Source organism: Sceloporus occidentalis, unplaced genomic scaffold (genome assembly GCF_023333645.1).
Source record: "Sceloporus occidentalis isolate IW3139 unplaced genomic scaffold, rSceOcc1.0.p SCAF_249, whole genome shotgun sequence".
NCBI classification, from domain to species: domain Eukaryota; kingdom Metazoa; phylum Chordata; class Lepidosauria; order Squamata; family Phrynosomatidae; genus Sceloporus; species Sceloporus occidentalis.
Genome location: NW_028317229.1, coordinates 825810 through 845555, shown reverse-complemented (window position 1 = coordinate 845555; position 19746 = coordinate 825810). Strand labels below are relative to the sequence as shown.

The 19746-nt window shown below is 46.0% G+C and overlaps 1 protein-coding gene across 2 annotated transcripts; it reads left to right on the top strand.

The window, feature by feature from the left end:
• Positions 1 to 5016: 5016 nt before the first annotated feature.
• LOC149276060 (protein wntless homolog A-like) lies at positions 5017 to 19012 on the top strand. 2 transcript variants are annotated; one of them, XM_089503967.1, is made up of 12 exons: positions 5017 to 5122; positions 11844 to 12119; positions 14074 to 14198; positions 14342 to 14503; positions 14825 to 14961; positions 15116 to 15284; positions 15659 to 15756; positions 15996 to 16059; positions 17069 to 17212; positions 17819 to 17902; positions 18218 to 18371; positions 18903 to 19012. In XM_089503967.1, the coding sequence occupies exons 1-12, from the start codon at positions 5017 to 5019 to the stop codon at positions 19010 to 19012; spliced, it is 1629 nt and encodes a 542-aa protein (XP_089360093.1). The 2 variants fall into 2 exon arrangements, with proteins under 2 accessions (XP_089360093.1, XP_089360094.1); XM_089503968.1 differs by lacking the exon at positions 11844 to 12119.
• Positions 19013 to 19746: the final 734 nt, after the last annotated feature.

The following is a 19746-nucleotide window of genomic DNA, read 5'->3' as shown; positions in this document are numbered from 1 at the left end:
GCTCCAGGGGCTGGAAGAAAGCAGAATGTGTTTCACATTAAAGATCCGGATGGCGGCTGCGGGGGATTGGCGGCCGGCGGGACGCCTCGGGATTAATCAGAGTCGCTGCGTGAATCCCGCAGAAAGCGCTCTCTTTCTCGGCCTCAGCAGGCGGCAGCGAGAATCCTGACATGAAAGCATCTCCGCCAGCGCCTGTCATCTCTGCGGCATTCCACCCGAAGAAAGCCCTTATCCTGTCTCAAATGCACCAGCCTTGGCTCCTCTCCATTGTACAGCGCTGCGGAATATGATGGCGCTATATGAAACAATAATAATACTAATAAGGGACAGGGGTAGGGGAGGGTCGGCACCTTCTGGCACTAGGGCAAGTAAAGCAAAAGTGGCCCCGTCGGCCAACTGCCCCCCAACATATGCACTGGCACACATATGTACACACACACTAACACACTAACTTACTCATAGTCACTAACACACACTCCCTCTCACACCACTTACGCACACACACTCACGCTCACACCACTTACACACACACTCACGCTCACACACAGACAGGCAAGGGGTTCTTATCTGCCGGCGAATCCTGTTTTTTCTCTTTTTATATGGAGGTTTCGAACAGTAGGTAGTGCCCCAACTCCAAAGGGGCACAAGGGAGGACAGAAGGGCACAGGGAGAGGAAAGAGGGGCACAAGGAGAGGAAATGGGGCATCAATGGAGAAAAGAGGGTCACAGAGGAGGGCAGAGGGGCACAGGGAGAGGAAAGAGGGCCACAGGAGGAGGAAAGAGGGGCACAGGGGGAGGAAAGAGGGGCACAGGGGGGGGGAAAGAGGGGCACAGGGGATTTGGAGCACACCAAAGGACTGTCCTCTTTACAGATTACAGTCTTTGAATTCAGAGCAGTTTTGAGGACACTATTTCCCTAATTTTAGGCATTTTGCCCAGAATTAGATGCCATTAAATATTTTGTCACATTGCTTGGACTGGAACATTTAATATCGAATAACAAGGTCAGCCAAGATGGGGGGCTTCCGGGGAAATCGAATCTTACACAGTACAGGGGTCTCAGGATGTCACATATAACTGTGCCTTGGAATCAAGTAGATCATGGATTGGGATCTACCCCATCCCCAAAGGGGTTAAATATCTCTGCAATCGTCTGGTTATTGAGTGGATGACTTTGCTGGGGACGGGAAAATCCCATTATTTAATTTATATATATATATAAATATATAGCTGCTGTTTCTATACACATTATCGGGGCTTTTAGGGCTGTAGAATCCTGCGATCCCCTCATACCCAGCAAACATTCCGACCTCCTAGAAAAGAGGGGCACCAGGGGGGGGCATCAGGGGAGGAGAGAGGGGCATCGGGGGGGGGAGGGGCATCAGGGGAGGAGAGAGAGGCGCGGGAGGTGTTTGTGGGGACCAAACAGGGACTGTGCTTCTTAATCAGGGATACTTGGGAGGTATTTGACTAGATCCTGTACATTTTAACGAGTTAATTATAAGCATATCACAGCTCATTTAATTAGTTGGTTTCCAGCGGGGGCCTCAACTGCCAACTGTCACTGATTAGCTAAAATGTCTGATTACTCCGGCGCGTTCCAGTAAGGGGTTAAATCTTGAGTTCTTGTTTTAACAAAAGAGCCCTTTGCGTGATAGCGAGTGCTGGCAGCGATACCCGGACTCATCCTGGAAATACCCCAACCCCGGGCAACATCTGCAGTCAGGTCAGGAATCCTGAGATAGACTTTCAGTGACTGACTCGGCAATAACCGGTTAATTACACCCAAAACATAGAAACCCACAACCTGCCGGCAGATCGGCCCCATCCGGCCCCCGTCTAGTCGCCCGTTTCTCCTGCTGTAAAGACTCAAACCTTAATCAGTCGTTGGTCTCGTCTTAGATTCAGGAGCCGTATGTCTATCCCATGCATGTTTAATCCCCTCGCTGTATTACCCTCTACCACTTCTGCCGGGAGGCTGTTCCACTTATATTATCTTACCCTCTCAATAAAGTACAATTTCCTTATAATGTATCTGAGCCTCTGACTCTCTAGTTTTAGACAATAACCTAATTTTTATTCTTTCTTATAGTTCCCAGCACTGTATACAGTAATATAACCCCCCCAGCGCTGTATACAGTAATATAACCCCCAGCACTGTATACAGTAATAAAACCCCCCCAGCGCTGTATACAGTAATATAACCCCCAGCGCTGTATACAGTAATATACCCCCCCAGCGCTGTATACAGTAATAACCCCCAGCGCTGTATACAGTAATATAACCCAAGCGCTGTATACAGTAATATAACCCAAGCGCTGTATACAGTAATATAACCCCCCAACGCTGTATACAGTAATATAACCCCCCAGCGCTGTATACAGTAATATAACCCCCCAGCGCTGTATACAGTAATATAACCCCCAGCGCTGTATACAGTAATATAACCCCCAGCGCTGTATACAGTAATATAACCCCCCAGCGCTGTATACAGTAATATAACCCCCAGCGCTGTATACAGTAATATAACCCCCCAGCGCTGTATACAGTAATATAACCCCCCAGCGCTGTATACAGTAATATAACCCCCAGCGCTGTATACAGTAATATAACCCCCCAGCGCTGTATACAGTAATATAACCCCCAGCTCTGTATACAGTGATATAACCCCCAGCGCTGTATACAGTAATATAACCCCCAGCGCTGTATACAGTAATATAACCCCCCAGCGCGGTATACAGTAATATAACCCCCCAGCGCTGTATACAGTAATATAACCCCCCAGCGCGGTATACAGTAATATAACCCCCAGCGCTGTATACAGTAATATAACCCCCAGCGCTGTATACAGTAATATAACCCCCCAGCGCTGTATACAGTAATATAACCCCCAGCGCTGTATACAGTAATATAACCCCCAGCGCTGTATACAGTAATATAACCCCCAGCTCTGTATACAGTGATATAACCCCCAGCGCTGTATACAGTAATATAACCCCCAGCGCTGTATACAGTAATATAACCCCCAGCGCTGTATACAGTAATATAACCCCCCAGCGCGGTATACAGTAATATAACCCCCCAGCGCTGTATACAGTAATATAACCCCCCCAGCGCGGTATACAGTAATATAACCCCCCAGCGCTGTATACAGTAATATAACCCCCAGCGCTGTATACAGTAATATAACCCCCCAGCGCTGTATACAGTAATATAACCCCCAGCGCTGTATACAGTAATATAACCCCCAGCGCTGTATACAGTAATATAACCCCCAGCGCTGTATACAGTAATATAACCCCCAGCGCTGTATACAGTAATATAATCCCCAGAACTGTACATTTGGAGTGACTTTCCCGGCTCAAACACCACACTGAGCTGATGCTTTATGGCGATGCTAATGAAGTCCGTTCCTCCATAGACTTTCATTAGTCAGAGTGTCTGGCTGGGGGATTAAGACTGAGTCATTCTATTATTTCCCACAGGCAGTATGATAAGGAGTCTGGTTGTTTAGTAGATCGGGGGTCAGATAACAGAGCGAGAATCATACAAACGGCTGATATGCAGCCTGAAAACTTTATATTATGGGGCAAAAACTACAACTGGGGTAAAAAGAAACAGCACAACATTTTTAAAGCATTTTAAGCACCCCGTTAATAGCTGCGAAATGTAAGTGAATAACGAGTCAATAAAAATCTGTACCTTATTACCGTTAAGAAGTTAAGAGTCTCTGCGGATCCTGCTGCCTTTTTCTGCATACAGCGTCGGGTGACTGTGATTGTTGCGTAAGTTTGAGACATGATCTCACTGCAGTTTTCCAGAGTCCTGAAGAAACATCCATCACTCGCGTCCTTTTAAATCTTAAATCAACCTTCAACAAAAAGAATCCTAAGGAAAGCCGGACCATAAAAAAGGAAATTTAAAATGTGCTACCTGTCTACCTGTGGTAAAGCAGGCGGCTTGAAAAAAACTGGGGCCAGGGGAAAAAAAACGCACAAAAAGTATAAATTGTGCTTTAATGAAATCCATATCGCGTATTTTCAAAAAGTGCAGAAATTTTCAAATCTGATACCAAAGGTCCGCCTCCCAAGGAGTCCATTATATGGTGTACTGATCAGGTGCAAAAGTGTTGTATAGGGCTCTGTACATGCGCAGACTACCTCTCAAACCAGACGCAAGACTCAGCACAGCAACAACACCCAGGGTAGCTGTACCCTGCCAGGTCTCTCACAGACAGAAATGTGAAGGCAGACAGGGGTTTCCAGATGTTCTATCAAACAAAGAAACGGGAAATGTCGAGGGCCGTAGGCGCAGTGATGGGCCAATGAAAATTTAGTTTAGCAGATGAAAGACACATCAGGCTTACATGCCCTTGGCAATCAGAAGATGTCCAGCAGTGCCATCAGCTCAGCATTGTTTGGGGCTTCATTTCTGTATACAGAGTTGGGGATTGGCTCAGAATGAATGGCTTATGGTCTCTTCAATGCTGAGAAGTTCAGGGAGATACTCATTACTCATCCATCATGAGGAGGGAAAGTAGGACATTTATTCAACTGCTGCCAGCATTTCAAGGCATGACAAGAACAAGAGGGACTTCTATAATTTGTCCAATATTAATATGATCACTGATATTACAGATTTCTATTAGTTGGAATTTACATTAAGGAAAAAATAAAATGCGCGAGCAGCACGGCGGAGCCAACATATGTAGACAATGTGTTTTACTAAAAAACACAAGAATTTTGCAAAGCAAATCGTTAAATTAATTTACTAGTCCCCTAGAGGGATCAGGGATTTAGGGCTCAGGGAAGGACTGGCCCTTGTGAGCAGGGACACTCGGCAGGTAAGGCTCAGCGGCAGTGATAGGGGTTGCTCTGCCCCCAGTGGCCGCGCGGCGGTACTGCAGCCAGGGGAGGCGCAGGGAGCGAGCAAGTCACGTGACCCAGAGGCTGCGGCAGCCTGTGCTATAAATCCGTACCGAGAGAGTCCGCTCACCGAGTCCGCACCGGAGTCATCATGGCGGGGGCGATCATAGAAAACATGAGCACCAAGAAGCTGTGCATGGTGGGGGTCACCCTGCTGGTCTTCCAGGTGCTGGCATTCCTGGTCGGGGGGCTGATCGGTGAGTGAAACTTTCGCTCTTACCCCTCCCCCCTCCCCGTTTACCCCCAGAATGCATCCCAAAGCAGGGACAATCTTCAGTGGGCTGGGGGGTAAAAGTTAGAGGGTATTCTGCCCCCCCCCATAACCTCTGGTTTGTATTAACCCTTCCCTGCCTGCCCCCCCCCCCCCATTAATTCTGCCCCAATCCAGGAGGGTAATAGAGATTCCCCAAGCTGCGCATGGCCTCCTTTTGTATCTATTTGTGGGTAGAAAGTAAATTTGTTACAAGTGATCTGTTTACAAAAGTTATGAAATGATTTATTCTCGTATTATAGAGAAAAGTGCAAATCGGGGGGTGAAAACTTTTAAAATTATGCTTTTTGCCTAAATCGCAAATAACTGCAGTCCTGAGGGTATTGAGTTTTTGGGTAGAGAACATGGAGTGAAAAAAGTGGCAAGTGGCGCATTCAGCTGGCTACTGCCTGTACCTTTTAAATCGGGGGACGCTCCTGCGCATGTGTGCGCCATTCACTCTGAAACAAGGAAATTAGTCTGGTTTTGTACAAGAGATAATGGGGGGGGGGGGGGGGGGCGGTCGAGGTGGCCTCACATCTGGGGTCAGATCCTAAAATATACATTTCAAGATGTGCCTTAAAACAGGACATTTTCAGTAATTCTGGTTTTCATCCTCCAGTGTTTTTTTATTTTATTTCTTTTAACCCTTCCTTCTCCTTTTAAGATCCTGCATTTCAGTTCCTTTGTTTACTACTTTTTTTATTATTCCCCAAATTCTTTGGTTAATCCGACCCCCCCCCCCCCCCCCCCGTGTGACGAGAGAATTTGGTCGTCGGCGGTTTTATTTCCCTGTTTATTTCGAGGACAATAGTGATTGTTGCTGCGTTTAGCGCTTTGGGTTTGGGAAAGAATTTTCGTGTTCAGATAATAAAAGTGATTTAACCAAATCTTGTAACGTGGGAGTGAAATTAAATCCCCCCCCCCTTTTTTTTTTTTTTCTCGTTTGTTGCAATGTTTTATTTCTATCCTGTGGTTGTTTTTTGGTTTTTGTTTTTTTAAATTGATTTCAGGCAGAATTTACTTAATTTTTTATTTATTTTTTTTGCTTCCAGCTCTTATCCTGTTGTGTTTACAGATTTCATAGTACTAGGTATACTTTGTGTTGTCTGCGCATGTGCTGTGTGTGTGTGTGTGTATATATGTCTGCGTTTGCTCTATGTGTTTTAGCTTCCAGTGTGGTACCCAAAGAGTTAACCTGCGACGGTGTAAGTTTTTGTCCTGTTTCATTGTGTTTCTGTGATGGTTATTAAAGGACACTACAGGCCGTGTGAACCTCGTATCGTTCCCAAGGAATTTACTCGCCCTCCGTTACCCCACAGAAGGGGATTAACCGGCGCTAGAGGCCAAGGGGACGTGGACTACAACTCCCATCAATCGGTGACTGCCGGGGTTAATTTCCAAAGCTGGAGCTGCTAAGAATTCACTTATTCTACAAATCGAGATTAATGTTTTGCCATTAACGCAGACTATAGCCCCCCCCCCATATCACTAAGCTTATTCCTAATATGTAAGAGGTAGGGAATGGGTTAATATATCATGGACGGTTCTCACCATTATGCAGGTTACATTTCCTAATTGGCCCATAACTGGGTTCAAAGTAAGCGCTCCAGCTGTGCACAGTGATGCAGGCAGGCGCGGTCGCTGGCTGAGTGTCATGGGAGTTGTCGTGCACAGCAGCTGGATCGCGTTTGGTGCATGAGAGCCGTGTTCTGGATCAGCGCTTGTGAAATCCGTGCAAATAAGTGTCTCTCGTGTACCGTAGCCCGTAAAATAAACACTTCTTTTTCTTTTCTTTTCTTTTTATTTATTTTTTAATGTCAGGATGACATTTTGGAGGCTCCATAACAAAAAGTGCACACAGGTAACGCTTAATATTTTATGAAGCAGTCATGGAAAAAATATGAATATTTTACTAGAAGATTTTAAACATTATTATCGCATATTAGGTGTTTTTTTTTTTTCTTTTCTTGGTGCTGTCCCTTTAAATCCGTGTAGGACAAGCGAGCTCTGAGCAGCGCCGGGGATCGGGGCACAGGACTAATGCCCTTGGTATGTCAAGTGGGTTAACCCTTTGTGCGTGTCGGCTCTGAGTGGCCGGGTCTGTCTCGCCCTCCAGGGGGTTTCTGTTTGACGACAAGCTGTAAATAAACAGAGCTTTAATATGCCAGAATATTGTAGCAGGAGGGCCCCGGGACAGCTAGATAAAGGGCCAGTGTTTAAAATATTGGTTTTCATAGAAAAAGAATGTCGGGCGTCCTCATCCAGCCGTAGCATCTGCCACTCTGTGTTTTAAAGGGTTAATAGAAAAACCCAGTTGTCACAGTCCACTCACTTTCAGATATGTGATGATGTCATAACTTCATATGGCTTTAATCTTGCAGAGAAGGGTATACAATGTATCTCTTGAGGTGCTGATTGGATACTCAGCGCTGGTTGCTCTAGGCAGGGTTATTGGGCTTACCCCAGGAGACCCCATGCCCATTCATACCCGCACCCATGTCTGTCATCGGTAGTGGCGCAGTACGGGCGGGGGGGGGGTCTGCATCGGTTCTGCCACCTTTGCTGTGTGTGCTTCACTTGGTGCCGGCTTCCTGGACATGATGTCAGGTGCTGGGATATGACATCATCGTTTGCCTTTCAGACCTTCAGCTGGTGATGTAGCCCACGGGACGGCTAATGTTGATCCCGAAGGCAGCTGCACCTCTTGCCCCCGTCTGTAGCGCCGTCGCCCGCAGGTAGGCTGTTAAACGTGGAGACTTCTGAAAAGACCGGTTCCGTTTTATACTCGATACTCCGTATCGGCCGCATCCTGCCAAAAACTCCCCCTATTCCTGATTCCGTTCTGTCGGCTGCAGCCCTCTCAAAATTATCTTCAAGGGGGTATTCTACTTCACGCAGCACCAGACACCAGGGCAGGTGCTGAGGGTGATGGGTGTCTGCTGACAAGTTCTGTACAGCAGATGTCTACTCTGTATTACTGTATTTATCCCAATTACCGAGACGTAATTATTTTACTCTGCATTATATATATATATGTGTATATATGTGTGTGTGTATATGTAGTTTGGTTTTTTTTTTTTCCGGGAATGCATATTTGTCATGTGACAAGGAAGCAGCCACTGATTGGCTGTTGCCATTCACTTCATAAGAGAATAAAATGACGGCTCTTTATTTGCTTAATGGTAGAGCGTATAATCCTTGTGTCCGAGGAGCGCGCAGGCACATGTCTGACTCGCGCAGCGCGCTAGAGATGTCTACCTATTTTTTTTATTTTTTTTTTATTATTTATATCTTCTCCGAATGAACTTAACTTTAATGAACTCCATATGGCAACTGTGTTTTCCATTTTGTGCCGAGGTACGGTAAGATGGGGGGGGGGGGGGGGGGCGACGACACTATTTTCATCCTGTGATCCAAACAGGAAGTGACCGTGAAACTAAATAGGAAATGCAAGGTGTAATGGTGATTTGCTTCCCCTGGCTGCTGAGAACAGGGAGTATTATGGCTATAACCTCAGTTCCTATGCTATAAAATAACTTAATGTCCTGAAAGTGGATTAATATTAGATGTAAGTAATGAGTATATCAAGACTTATTCCCCCCCCCTTCTTTCTTTTTATATAAAAATTATCGCACGCCACTTTTAAATAGCCCCGCATTATATACATTAAGGCGCTCCCTTTGCCTCTTTGTACTTTAAAGTTTCTAACCCCTAAATAGCTGCTAAATATGGCGTCCCTCCCCTCTGTCCTGGGAACAGGGAATGGCATGTGGGGAGGGGGTGAAATTGCAGAGTTAATTACCCCGCAGACAGGTAGGGGGGCTATTGTGCGACCACAGCTGTTCTCTGGAGACCAGGTTTTTGCCCCCTTTATGGGGTCTTGGACCCTGGGCTCTGAGCAGCCGGGGGTGGGAGGGGGGCAGTAATCGTGTAACAATACCCAGTGGTACTTTGAAGTGATTACAGATCCCTCCTGGAATGCTTTTAAGTGGAGAGAATGAGCTCCGGCCTCCCAGCGCTTCCTGCGCCTCGCGTGTCGTAACTCGTCTCCTCCTCGCCCAAAATACTATTACCCCCTTCCGGGGTAGATGAGCCAGAGGCACGTTAACTCTTTCTGGAGCAGTAATGACACATCTCTTTATTATTGATCATTTTTAAGTCTGTCTGTGTTCTTTGTACAGCGCCGCAGACTCTGTTGGAACTCTTTGAATACGTACCATGGCTGTTGTCTCGCCTGCCGAATGTAACGCTTTAAAAGAAAAGGTAGTTATTGGAATCGTCGTTCCGGACATCGCTGGCGGCCAAACTCTGGGCAGATATTAAAAAAAAAAAAAAACCTTGTTAATGTGTATATTGGGTGCTGCTTGAAAGTTGTTGCTGTAGCAGCGCAAAAAACTTCTTGGGCATTTCTACTGCTATGTGTATGTTGCTGAGGCTTATTAATACTTGCCATTTTTGTTGTTGTCGACAGTGTAGTCTCTTCCGTGGATGCCCAAAATGCTCCTTGTGTGAATGATTGCATGTAGGTGGGATAACTCCTCTTAACCAGTTGGTCTCGTCTTAGATTCAGGAGCCGTATGTCTATCCCATGCACGTTTATTCCCCTCACTGTATTAGCCTCTACCACTTCTGCTGGGAGGCTGTTCCATTTATCCACCACCCTCTCAGTGAAGTAAAACTTCCTTCCATTCTATCTCGGCCTCTGCTTTACAATAGGTGCTTTTTTTTTTGAGCTGATGTCCTGGGTGTTAAACGGGTTCCCTTTAGCTGGCTTGGCTGGTTTGTGCCCTGCTGCTGCTCGGTGTAGTGAAGCGTAGCTGCATTGTATGTGTGCGCAGGGCCTGGATCCTCGCACGAGGGGGTAATTGGGTGGATAGACAGACAGACAGGAATGTGCGACGCTCGCGCAGGGTGAGGGCGCTGCGATTCCGCCTCTAATTGGGTAATTGACGTTGAAAGGACTGCTTTCGCTGCAGGACCCGGGGTTACTCTCCAATTAAACGCACCCCACGCCTTCTGACTTCGGGTTCAAAGATGGATCTTATCTGCGGGTGACCGACGCTGGATCTATAAAATACAGAATTTTAATAATTCTACATTCATATCATTTTTATTATAGATTACAAAAAAAGCCAACGGAGCCTAAAATAAATACTGACGTTCATCGTTCCAGATTCCTCTTATTTTCTAATATAAATAATATAAAAATATTAAGCTAATGGAGGTATATATCTTTTATTATATGTATGTTCAATAGTTTGGGGTCACGCAGCTGTTTTCATGCAAAACAATGAAATTTCTGGCTGTAACAAAATTACAAAAGTGTTTTCTAACCATTAATTATCCTTTTAAACGTAAACTTGGATCAGCGAACACAACGTGCCATTGGAACACAGGAGTGATGGGAGTGATAAAGGGCCATTGGGACCCAGGAGTGATGGGAGTGATAAAGGGCCATTGGAACCCAGGAGTGATGGGAGTGATAAAGGGTTATTGGAACCTAGGAGTGATGGGAGTGATAAAGGGCCATTGGAACATAGGAGTAATAGGAGTGATAAGGGGCCATTGGGACCCAGGAGTAATGGGAGTGATAAAGGGCCATTGGGACCCAGGAGTGATGGGAGTGATAAAGGGCCATTGGGACCCAGGAGTGATGGGAGTGATAAAGGGCCATTGGAACCCAGGAGTGATGGGAGTGATAAAGGGCCATTGGGACACAGGAGTGATGGGAGTGATTCCATTAAGAATCAGCCGTTTCCAGCTACAATAGTCATTTCCAACATTAACCCCGTCTGTGCTGGATCTCTGATCCATTTTTTATTTTATTTTTGAATAATAATTTTTGCAGTCTGAGTGACCCCAAACTGTTAAAGTGTGTGATTATATAATTTTAAAAAGAGCTGTTTTTTGCGTATTCTGTTAAGTGCAGATGTTTATAGATGTAAAGTTTTGAGACTATTTGGCTCGGATGTACCTGTCGAAAGACCTTTTGCAGCACACCCCCTGTAAATGCCCCACCCTGGGGTATTAGTCACATGTTATGATTTTTTGTTTATGGGCAGGAACCATGATTGAAAATTTTCACTTTTGTTATGCGGTTGCATTAGTGTTTAAGTGGTATCTTCCTCTGCCCCAGTGATGTCATATGCGGGTAACTCTGGGGCGTGGGGGTACTATTTTTTTTTTATTTTTATATATGGAGGCTTCAGTCGCGTTGAAGCTGATGGACGGCTTTTTAGAGAGAAAAGGTCGTAAAAACCCAAAAAGTTACTATTTCAACTTAGTTTTGCTGAAATGAGGTCAACTCCCTAGTGTCTGTTTGCTGATGGAAGAGTCGGCAGAAGGGCTGTGGAAGCTTTTGGGACCTCGGGGGTCTCTACGAGGAAACGTCTTCAATCTTTGATGTTCATGTGTTGCCTTCTTTATGCATTATTTACCATTTAATTAGTTTTGCACTGCGATGGCTGAGGGGTCCCTTTAAATTTGTTTGCCCCCTCCTTTCCCCGCCGCCAGTCAGTTATGGAAACCGACTAGGACGATGAGGGGAGCTGCAGCTTCTCCCTAGGGATTTATATAATTTTTATTTTTATTTTTTTTTCCTCTTCTTAACACAATAGTTGGTAAAATGGGCTTTCAACGTTACTTTCACTTTTTTCTTTTTTCAGCACCGAAGCCCACGACGTCTGTCCGCTTCCTGGCCGCGAAATGTATCGACATCCGGAAAGGTCACCACGGCTCCAACAAGTGGCTGATGCCGTGGGGGAAAGACAAGTGCGAAAAGGTCCAGTCCCTCGACGAAGCCATGAGCCGGCTCATCGAGGCCAACGACATCGTGTTCTCCGTCCACATCCCGTTCAGCGGCTACGAGATGAGCTCCTGGTTCCAGTTCATGCTGATTATCCTGGAGCTGAACGTCGTCTTCAAATTCAGGAACGCCATCGGTAATTTATCCGAAATCCGGCAAAACGGCCGCGTCTGAGATAAAATGGAGCAATCCTGCACTAAATGGCCTCTATGCCAAATGTTCACTTCCCATGATCCCTCGCTGCTGACTGCAGTAGAATTCCATTGGTCAGCCTGAGCAGGAAGTTGGTAGCCACTTCCTGTTCTCTCCCCGCGTTGTTAGGGGGCGGCACGTGAGCCTTTAGTGCTAGAGATTATCGGAAATATCTCAGGGCGAGGGGGGGCAAATTAAACCAAGTGATGGACCGCAAGATGGCGGCTCCCACAGAAACTAAGGGATTTTCCTATTGCGCTTGTTGGGGGGGGGGGGGGGGGACGGATTAATCGGTTCCTCAAGCGGGATAAGAAGGTATTTAAAAATACATTATCGACCGTTTTCTGCAGACTGTTTTGGGGCTCCTGCATATCAGCCGTTTGTATGATTCTCGCGCTGTTATCTGACCCCCGATCTACTAAACACCCCGACTCCTTATCATACTGCCTGTGGGGAACAATAGAATGGCTCAGTCTTAATCACTCAGCTGGACTCGCTGACTAATGGAAGTCTATGGAGGAAGGGACTTCATTAGCATCGCCATAAAGCATCAGCTCAGTGTGGTGTTTGAGCCGGGAAAATCACCCAAAATATCACACGACTGACAGCAGCGGCGGCTCCAGGTCTGCAGATAAAGGGGGTTTATTGGAACAAAATGAGAGAAAACCAGACGTTACTGTATACAGCGCTGGGGGTTATATTACTGTATACAGCGCTGGGGGTTATATTACTGTATACAGCGCTGGGGGGTTATATTACTGTATACAGCACTGGGGGTTGTATAACTGTATACAGCGCTGGGGGGTTATATTACTGTATACAGTGCTGGGGGGGTTATATTACTGTATACAGTGCTGGGGGTTATATTACTGCATACAGCGCTGGGGGGGTTATATTACTGTATACAGCGCTGGGGGTTTTGCTAAAGGAACTTTAAAATAGTGACACTATTACTATTTATACTGTTCTTTCTGCTTGGGCTGACCGTATAGCAGTATGGTGTTCACTGTGGGGTTCTGTAAAATGAATGACAAATTTGCATTAAAAGACCCTTTTTATCGCTTTCAGATATGTCAGAGCTGTGTAAATGCATATAATTGGCATTTTAAGTAATTCCAAATATTAATAATAATCTGGTTAGATTGGGCTCCGGAGCCTGAACTTTCCAGTCCGCAGTGTGGCTTCATACTTTATATACAGTTGTAACGTTCTATATAACATTCGTCACATCGTGTCATTCCGCCAGCTTACGCCTTTCTGTGATGTCTGTAAATAGTCCAGACGCTCGTCGGCCGAGGCTTAGGGAGTTGGATTCTTTCCAGCAGACACACGAATCCGGCCTCCTACGGGGAATTTTTAGAAGACGAGCGTTTTTAATGTTGATGTTTTAGAGTAAGGGCAGTGGGTGCGTGGATACGAGTTCTGCGGAGGTGGTCTGAAAAAAATTATGGGCAAATTGCTGTTTTTGGGAGGAAATGCACCATTTTTTTGGCAGGTGGGTCGTGGGCGGATTTCCTTAAGAGCCGCAGTCTGCTTATTTTATTTCTTCTGGGTCGTTGGTCTCGTCTTGGGTTCAGGAGCCGTGTGCCGAGCCCATGCGTGCCTACGTTCCCCTTCTCTGTAACCGCTAACGTTCCCGTTGCAGTGGTCTCAAACGATGCATGGGAATTTGCAAAACGGGGCCCTTGAGGAGGACCACCCTTATAGGACAGGACTTGGGGGCAGATCCTGCAGGACCCTCTTAGCATTATGCCTTTACTAGACGGTTCTTTGGCTGTTTGAGACCCTCAAAGTATCCGGAGGTCGTTACACTCTATCCAGCGGAGTTCTAGAACATGGGGGGGGGGGGGGGTTCTGGAATTTCCATGTTCTTGATTGTTCCACCGCTTGCCTTTCAGAGGAAAACGCGATGGTCACGCTGGACGTGGCGATGGCCTACCGCGACGACCCCAACGATCCTTGGACGGAAATGGCGCGGTCCATGGAGCAGCGGAAGCTGAAGTGTATCCTGCCGGTGCCCAAGGTTGGTTCGGAAAATGAAGATTAAAGGTTGCTTATTAAAGTTGGAAGCTGTTGTTTAAATGGAACCCCCCCCCCCCCCCCGACTTCTTCGCTTCGATGTCACTCATGATCGGTTTCTTGTCTCCGTATTTTCTCTCCTCTCAGACTCACGAGAACGAGGGCCGTAATTACGACTGCGATACCCTTCCGCTCCTGGAGCTCGGGAGCATAGCCCATAAATTCTACCTGCTTAACATCCGTCTGCCGGTCAACGAACGGAAGAAAATCAACATCGGAATTGGTGAAATTCAGGATCTGCATATTGTGGTGAGAATTTTTGTTTTTTAAGGGGGGTGGGGTTTTGTAGCAGTGGCCCGGTGACCATTAAAATAAAAAAAAAAATATATATATATATATATATATATATATATATACTGCGTCACCGAATTGCAGGGGACGCAGCTTTTCTGACGAAACTTGGCCTGTTACTTGCATAGCGCAGGGGGCTGGAGGCCAAATTCCCTTTAACGAAACCTGATTATATGCTCGACGTTCTCTGTTTCGCGTATGAGATTAAATGTGACTAATTTTTTTCAATTGCTGGAAAAAAATTTGTATTTTTTTTATTTTATTTTTTCCTCCTCGCAGAGTATATTCCAGAATGGGGGCTTCACAAAAGTCTGGTTTGCTATGAAGACCTTCCTCACACCCAGCATCATCATCATCATGATTTGGTACTGGAGGAGGATCACCATGATGACGCGGTCACCGGTTCTCTTGGAAAAGTAGGAGTTTTGGTTTTTTTGGTTTGTTTGCTTTTGCAATCTCTTTATTAATTGCCTGATAAAAAGACATCCGAGCAGACGCTGGCTTCATGGGAGCATTAAAGTCTTTGATTAAAAAAACGAAAAAACCCAAACTGCTCTGTTTTGCCCCCAGAGTGATTTTCGCGTTGGGCTTTTCCATGACCTTCATCAATATCCCTGTCGAGTGGTTCTCCATCGGCTTCGACTGGACCTGGATGCTGCTGTTTGGTGATATCCGGCAGGGGATATTCTACTCGATGCTGCTGTCCTTCTGGATCATCTTCTGCGGAGAGCACATGATGGTGGGGTTTAAAGGCTCTGTAGCCGTGTATATAAATGTATATATCTTTTTTTAGTTAGAAATATGGTGTATAACGTAGAAGCTGCTCTTTCTGGCATTCCCAGGAATGGTCCACGAGATCCTTTGGTTCCCCGCGTGTTGCCTTGCTGGACTTCACACGCTTCTCAAAGTCTTGCTTTCTTTTAAAAGCCCCGTCATTTAAATGACCCCATTACTTATAACACGGCGTCTCCTTTCCACCAAGTCCTCCTAGAACATTTTATTTAACACAAAAGCGTTTGAAGGCAGATAAGCCCCCCTGAGCCCGTCTCGTCTGTCCCTTTTATCTATTTGTGAGACTGAGCTGACGGTGATCTTTGTGCTGTGCGTCTGTAGGATCAAAGCGACCGGAATCGGATCTCCGTTTACTGGAAGCAGGTCGGCCCCATTGCCTTTGGATCCTGCTGTCTCTTTATATTTGACATGTGTGAGCGGTGAGTGTCTTACTCTAAAACATACGTGTTTGTGAATACCGGGAGGTGGGCAAATATCTTGGGCACCTTGTCTGGGGACATAGGGCTGCCGGGACCCCCTTTGGAACGCCGGCATAATCTTTGAGGCTTCACCAACATTCCGTCACGTCTCTTCCTGATCTCACCGTTGGCCGCGGGGGGGCAGAGGTGGTCTCGATTCGCCTCCGAGTAACTTTACCTGTGTGTTTTGCTTTTCCCAGAGGGGTGCAGCTGAAGAACCCGTTCTACAGCATTTGGGCGACAGATGTTGGTGCAGAACTGGCTGTATCCTTTACGTAGGACCCCAGAGTCCGGCGACGTACTCTTGCTGTTGCTTGGTGCCTTTCTGTTTTCTTAAAAAAAAAAAACTGGAAACTTTCCGAAAAAAGACATTTCCTTTTGGGTGGAACCTCTTTTTCCGTACCGTTGTGCCGTATCTCTGTGCACCAGTCACGTTGGAAAACTTATTATTTGTAACAGAATGAACTTTTTAAAACGTTAGTCTTTAAATATACGGCAAACCGATCAGGTGGGTGATGGGATGTTTTTGAGGATTAGGGCTTAAATAAAATAAAATAAATAAAATATGTATATAAAAATTTTAAGACCTAATCATTAAGAGGTGTGTGTGTGTATATGTAATATATAAATATATCTATATCGCACAGAGAAATTGTGGTATGCCGAACGCCTTTCTGTGCCGGCGGTGGGGAGCACCATCACACCGATCAACTGCCCCCCCCCCAGTCCTGTCTCTTCACACCAGCTGAGCAGAAGTGACACGTTTTTTTACTTAAACCCGTAGAAGTGTGAGTAACGTCTTTAATATTTTATTTCTGGCTGCCGGCCGGCATCTTTAACCCAGTTAGTGGAGGCAGTGAGCAAAAACCAATATGGTGCCTTACGTGGCCAACTCCATGCCCACTGGCCACGCGGTCGGCGATAGTCTGGACCTCCGACTCTTACTGGAATCCGACTCCTGTAACTATAACAGCCATGTGCTGGGCTGGCAAAGACTAATGGGAGTTGTAGTCCACCAGGCTTCTGTAAGATAGACAATAGAATTCCTTTAACCCTTCCAGTGTCTGTGGGGGTTGGCTGTCCTAAATTGCCCCCCCCCCCCCCCCATTTCATATTCCAGAACCGGTTTCAGATGTCTGGCTTCCCATCCGCACGCGGATCCTGACCCTGGTTTTCTAGTTACCGTCTTGGCGCAGATGTTTTTTATTGTATTTTTTATTTGTTTTTTGAGGATAAAGATTGTAATTGTTCGTTCCTTAACGCCCGCGCTCAGATGGCGTTCATTATCGTGGCCGGGATCTGCGCCTGTCTGTATTTCTTGTTCCTCTGTTTCATGGTTTACCAGGTGTTCCGGAACATCGGCGGGAAGCAGACCAGTCTGCCGGCGATGAGTAAAGCGCGCAGGCTGCACTACCAGGTAGGTGACCTTCCTTCTGCTAAACGTTGCCAAAATATGGTTGATTTTGCCTACTCTGAGATAAATGATATACGTGACCGGGGTGAAAAAAAAAGCCCACCTATTCAAGACATGCCACTTAATGAAAATATTACATGTATGAAGCTGCAGTAAATCGAGGATGGGGGGGGGGGCGCTTCCATTTTCCTTTATTTTTTGTTGAAAAAGAAAATATATTTTTATTGCACTCGTATATACCGCCACCTGCTGGTAGGAAGGGGTAATGCAGCGGTTTGAACACGCCTTGGAAATATTTTAGAATCTGGAAGTAGGGTGTGTATTTAATCCATACGTAATATGGGCGTTTCTGCTGGGAGGCTGTTCCACTTATCTACCACCCTCTCAGTAAAGTAAAACTTCCTTCCGTTCCATCTCAGTCTCTGACCCTCTAGTGTTAGATTCCGGTCTCTTGTTGTAACTTTTCTCCTCCTTTCAAATAAAATTTCCCTCCTGCGCTTTATTAACCCCTTTTATGTATGTAAATGTTTCTGTTTGCTGCCCGGTAGTTAGTGGGCGTCTCTCTATTATTATGTAGAATATACAGATATATTATATTTCTTCCCACAGGGGCTGATATTTAGATTCAAGTTTTTGATGATTGTGACCTTGGCTTGCGCAGCTCTGACGGTCGTCTTTTTCATCACTACTCAGGTACGCGCAGATCTTTCTTTTTTAGGTGGGGTATTTTTTTTTATTTTTTTTTATTTTTTTTGCCCTGTCCAGTTGATCCTGCAGATAGGGCTTCAGCTTCCACGCTGTTTACAAACCTGAAACAATCTATTCGGGATATTAAATACACGTTTAAAAGCCCAGCAGGGATCCGGCCTTGGAGCAGCCACCCCTTTAGATCCTCGGATGGATCTGAAGCCCAGTGCCGTTGGGATTTAGCGGCGTGGATAGATTATAAATGTATTGGAGATATTTTGTCCCCGTCTGTAACTCCGCGCTGGGGTTCTGCCTCCGCAGGTCTCGGACGGGAATCTGAAATGGGGAGAATATTCGGTTGAACTGAACAGCGCCTTCTTCACCGGGGTCTACGGCATGTGGAACCTCTACGTCTTTGCCCTCATGTTCCTCTACGCGCCTTCGCACAAGCAGTATGGAGACGGCCAGGGAAACGGTGAGACTTTGCCCCGGGAGCTGACGCTCTTACTTCCTGCTCACGGGATGCGCAGCTTTTAGGTTTCAATATATATGTGAGGCTTCCGACAGGGGGTCTTTAACGTAGATTCACAATAAAGCAGCAGCAACCGAACCTCGCTGTAAACTTGGCAAAAATATGATCCCTTCCCTGTGAGCAGGACTCTGTGCAAGGAACCGCCGCTCGGTGTAGCAGTAGATAGTTCAGATTGTCGGCGTTCGCAAACAACCGTCTGATTCCTACCCTTGTGTCGGTCTCGTCTTAGATTCAGGAGCCGTATGTCTATCCCATGCATGTTTAATCCCCTCACTGTATTACCCTCTAGCACCTCTGCTGGGAGGCTGTTCCACTTATCTGCCACCCTCTTTGTTATAATAATTGCATTTGGATCTACCTTGCAGCGTGTTCTGTTCTGGAACATGTGGCGGGTGCACCTCTGATCATTGAACCTGCCACCTCCTGGTTCTGCGCCGCGCATGCGTTCCTTCTGACGGTTTCTTCCCCTTTTAGGTAGTACAGGCATGGGCAGCACCGAGGAGATTCAGCTGACGACCACAATTACCAGCCTAGACGGACCAACGGAGGTTTACAGACTCGCCGGCAAGGAGTCCCAGGAGTAAATCCCGTCGGGGGGCGCGATGTAGACATATTTAGTTTATCTATAAATCTATCCCGCTCCGAGAAGACGGCAGTATTTATAGCGGAGTTACTCGGTTAGGGCGGGGGTTACGTCCGTCGGTAACAGTTTTGTTGCGGTTTTTATACTTTATATATAATTATAACTTTCGACGATGAGTTTTTATGCGTTTTCCGCACTAACGGTTATAATCTCCATGTTTCTGCACAGCGGCTGATTCGTTCCTGTAGGTTTTCTATGAGTTTATTGGGAAAACATTAATCGCTGACCATAAAATACACTCCTTTTTTGTGTTCGAAAAGCAATATCCAGCAAGCAATAAAACATTGAGGTGTTTTTGTTATTTTTTGTTTGTGTGTTTGATGAGAATACGTTAAACCCAACGGGCCTTCGATCCGGTTTATTAGCCGGTGCTATATCATAATATAACATAGAATGTGTATACGAATCCGCGCGCTATGGAGGCCGATCAATGGAAATGGACCTAACTGATTGGCCAATTACGTTCTCGGTGTTTTTTTGTTTTTTTTTTTTATTTCATTTTTTATAAAACTGAAGATATATTGGCTGCCGAATACAACCCAGAATCAGCGCCGGATCCCAGAACTGGATGAAAAAAAAAAAATAAAATAAAAAATGTGCTTTTGCTGCAGAGTGGCCCCTGGACTGGCTGCAGAGTGTGCGGGCTCCTAGGGACCCTAGGTCTGTGGCTCCCAT